Source organism: Primulina huaijiensis, chromosome 9 (assembly GCF_012295235.1).
Source record: "Primulina huaijiensis isolate GDHJ02 chromosome 9, ASM1229523v2, whole genome shotgun sequence".
Classification (NCBI taxonomy): Eukaryota; Viridiplantae; Streptophyta; class Magnoliopsida; order Lamiales; family Gesneriaceae; genus Primulina; species Primulina huaijiensis.
The window spans coordinates 6,442,515-6,445,409 of record NC_133314.1 but is presented as its reverse complement, the minus strand read 5'-3'; the positions used below and the strand labels follow the sequence as shown (position 1 = coordinate 6,445,409).

The following is a 2,895-nucleotide window of genomic DNA, read 5'->3' as shown; positions in this document are numbered from 1 at the left end:
TCTAAGAAATATTTTGAACGTCAAAATAAAATTTTTAAACTTCGGTTGTTCTTTGCATATGAAAAACGATACCCAACAGTCCTATATATATCTTAGAGTTTACAAATAGCCCGAATATGTTAAAATAGTCAATCACAAACAAATTGACCTTTCTATTGTTTGACCATTAAAAAAAAAGAAAAAGGAAAATTTTTTCCACGTATAACCAATTATTTCTATAAATTAATTTGCATTATGACAGCCTTGTTTATCCTAAAGTTTCGAATGGCCTTCCGTTTAATGACCGCCAAACCTACGGCTATTCGATATTGTCTCCCCAGCTACAAATGTCCTTATAAAATTGTCTGAAAATCATCCATCTCTCAGAGTTGAAGGGGAATTCGATCTCCATTAATCTGCACCAACCCCCTCAAGACCTCTGCAAAAAATAAAAAGCGAGAAACCGAAAAACCCAACAGTACATACAAGAAAATGGGAACCGACTCAGGAAGCAAGAAGAAGATCGCCGTGGCTGGCGTCGCCTCCATCCTCTTGGTGGCGGCCGTGGTTGCCGTTACTGTCGGCGTCTCGAAGAACGGAGGTGGTGGCTCTAATGACTCTTCCACCTCCAACACGGCTACCATCAGCACCTCCAGCAAGGCGGCTCAGGCGATCTGCTCCCCCACAGATTACAAAGAAGCCTGCGAAGAATCTCTGGTTGGGGCCAACACCACTGATCCCAAGGAGCTGATCAAGCTGGCATTCAATGCTGCCGTCAAGAACATAGGAGATGCCCTAAAAAACTCGACGCTGCTCAAGGATGCAGCTACCGATGAGAGGACCAAAGGGGCGTTGGAAACCTGCGAGGAGTTGCTCAACACCTCCATTGATGATCTGAAAAGGTCGTTAGACAGGTTTGGGGAGTTTGATGTGAGTAATTTGGATGAATATATGGAGGATGTTAGGACGTGGCTTAGCGGAGCCATTACTTATCAGGAGACCTGCATTGATGCATTTGAGAACACCACAGGTACAAAATATATCACTTGTCTAAATATCATATGAATCCCAATTTATATATATACATTTTATACATAAAAATGTTATTAAATAAAATCATAATAAAAATATATATTATATAAAAAAACAAAGTTTATTGGATACGAACACATATTACCTAAGCTTTTTTAACGTGCACACAAAATATAATAAAATCGTGGTTTATAAAANGTGACACCGGGGAGAAGATGAAGCAGCTGTTGAAAACCTCATCGGAGCTATCAAGCAATGGCCTCGCCATGGTCACTGATTTCAGCTCCATTTTGTCTTCGTTGCAGCTTGGAAACATCGGCAGCAGCCGCCGGCTACTCGAAGCCAACGACACTCCTTCGTTCTTTGACACCAAGGCACGGAGGCTTCTCGCGGCCACGCCCACATCATTGAAGCCCAACGCTGTGGTGGCGCCAGACGGAAGCGGTCAATTCAAGACCATCGGTGCTGCCATCTCTTCCGTCCCCAAGAAAAATAATCAAACATTCGTCATATTTGTCAAGGCTGGTTTGTACAAGGAGACTGTTATAATCCCAAAGAAGGTCAACAACATTGTGTTGATCGGAGAAGGGCCGGACAAGACTAGAATAACCGGAAACAAGAACTTTGCCGATGGCACTCAGACCTTCCACTCTGCCACTCTTGGTGAGTTTTTTTTCTTATTTCTGGATCTTACCCAAATATTATATATATCCCGAATTTTTATTTCTAACCCTGCAGCTATTAATTTCAGCCGTGAACGGAGATGGTTTCATCGCCAAGGACATCGCCATTGAGAACACCGCCGGCGCAGAAAAGCACCAGGCTGTGGCTGTCCGTGTCTCAGGTGACAAATCCATCTTCTACAACGTCCACATGGACGGATTCCAAGACACCCTCTACGCCCACGCCTACCGCCAGTATTACAGCGACTGCGTCATCTCCGGAACCATCGACTTCATCTTTGGAGACGCCATGTCCATCTTCCAGAACACGCGCATGGTCGTCCGCAAGCCTTTGAAAAACCAGGCCTGCATGGTCACCGCCCAGGGCCGCAAAGACCCACGCGGAGTCGGCGCCATAGTCCTCCAGAACTGCGATATCGTCGCAGAACCCGCATTCACCGCCACAAAACCTGCACTGGAAGCATACCTTGGACGGCCATGGAAGGAGTACTCCAGGACCATTATCATGCAATCCAACATTGACGGGTTCATTGCACCAGAAGGATGGTCTCCATGGGCGGGAACCTTCGCACTGGATACTCTGTACTATGGGGAGTACCAGAACCGCGGACCTGGGTCGAATCTGGCAGGTCGGGTTCACTGGAAAGGCATCAAGAAGATTTCCCCACAGATTGCTGAAAGCTTCACCGGAGGGAAAATGTATACAGATGATGTCTGGGTGAAGAGCTCGGGGGTGCCATATGTTCCAACCCTCGTCAAAGTGTAAATATAATGTATTTATTTAATTAGCTTTTATATATAATATCGCATTGTATTATATTTTTGCATGAAATAATTTCATTAAAAAATTTTGTAATAGTTATGAGGAGAGAATTTCAATAAATTAACTTGGTTTTTTTTGTTTAATATCCTCTATTTTCGTTTATTTTTTAATTGTGACATTGTTTGCACAATATTTTGATTTGGGGACGTGTCACATGCAAAGATACACCAATTAGCGTAAAAATCATAAAAATCTAACTTCAAAAAACACGAAGATTTTAGATACTAAATTTGACAATCTGTTATAATCTCCTAAACAAATTTGTGGCTAAAAACAAAGAAAATTGAAGAAAAACTATTGGAAATTGATTGAAAACTCCTAATATGATTTATATTTTCAATATATTGTAGAAATTTAAAAAATATGAACATATAACAA

The 2,895-nt window shown here is 42.2% G+C and overlaps 1 protein-coding gene across 1 annotated transcript; it reads left to right on the top strand.

Annotated features, from left to right (window-relative positions):
• Window positions 1–364: 364 nt before the first annotated feature.
• Window positions 365–2,587, top strand: LOC140984275 (pectinesterase-like). Its single transcript, XM_073451553.1, has 3 exons — window positions 365–1,009; window positions 1,210–1,674; window positions 1,763–2,587. Exons 1-3 carry the CDS (start codon window positions 472–474, stop codon window positions 2,458–2,460), a joined length of 1,701 nt encoding a protein of 566 aa, XP_073307654.1. The 5' UTR covers window positions 365–471; the 3' UTR covers window positions 2,461–2,587.
• Window positions 2,588–2,895: the final 308 nt, after the last annotated feature.

What these genes read in the sequence shown, in the direction of transcription:
- LOC140984275 (XM_073451553.1), top strand. Translation starts at nt 472, where the DNA reads ATGGGAACCGACTCAGGAAGCAAGAAGAAGATCGCCGTGGCTGGCGTC. An exon ending in CTTCCACTCTGCCACTCTTG is followed by an intron (nt 1,675 to 1,762) that starts GTGAGTTTTTTT and finishes TATTAATTTCAG; the next exon opens with CCGTGAACGGAGATGGTTTC.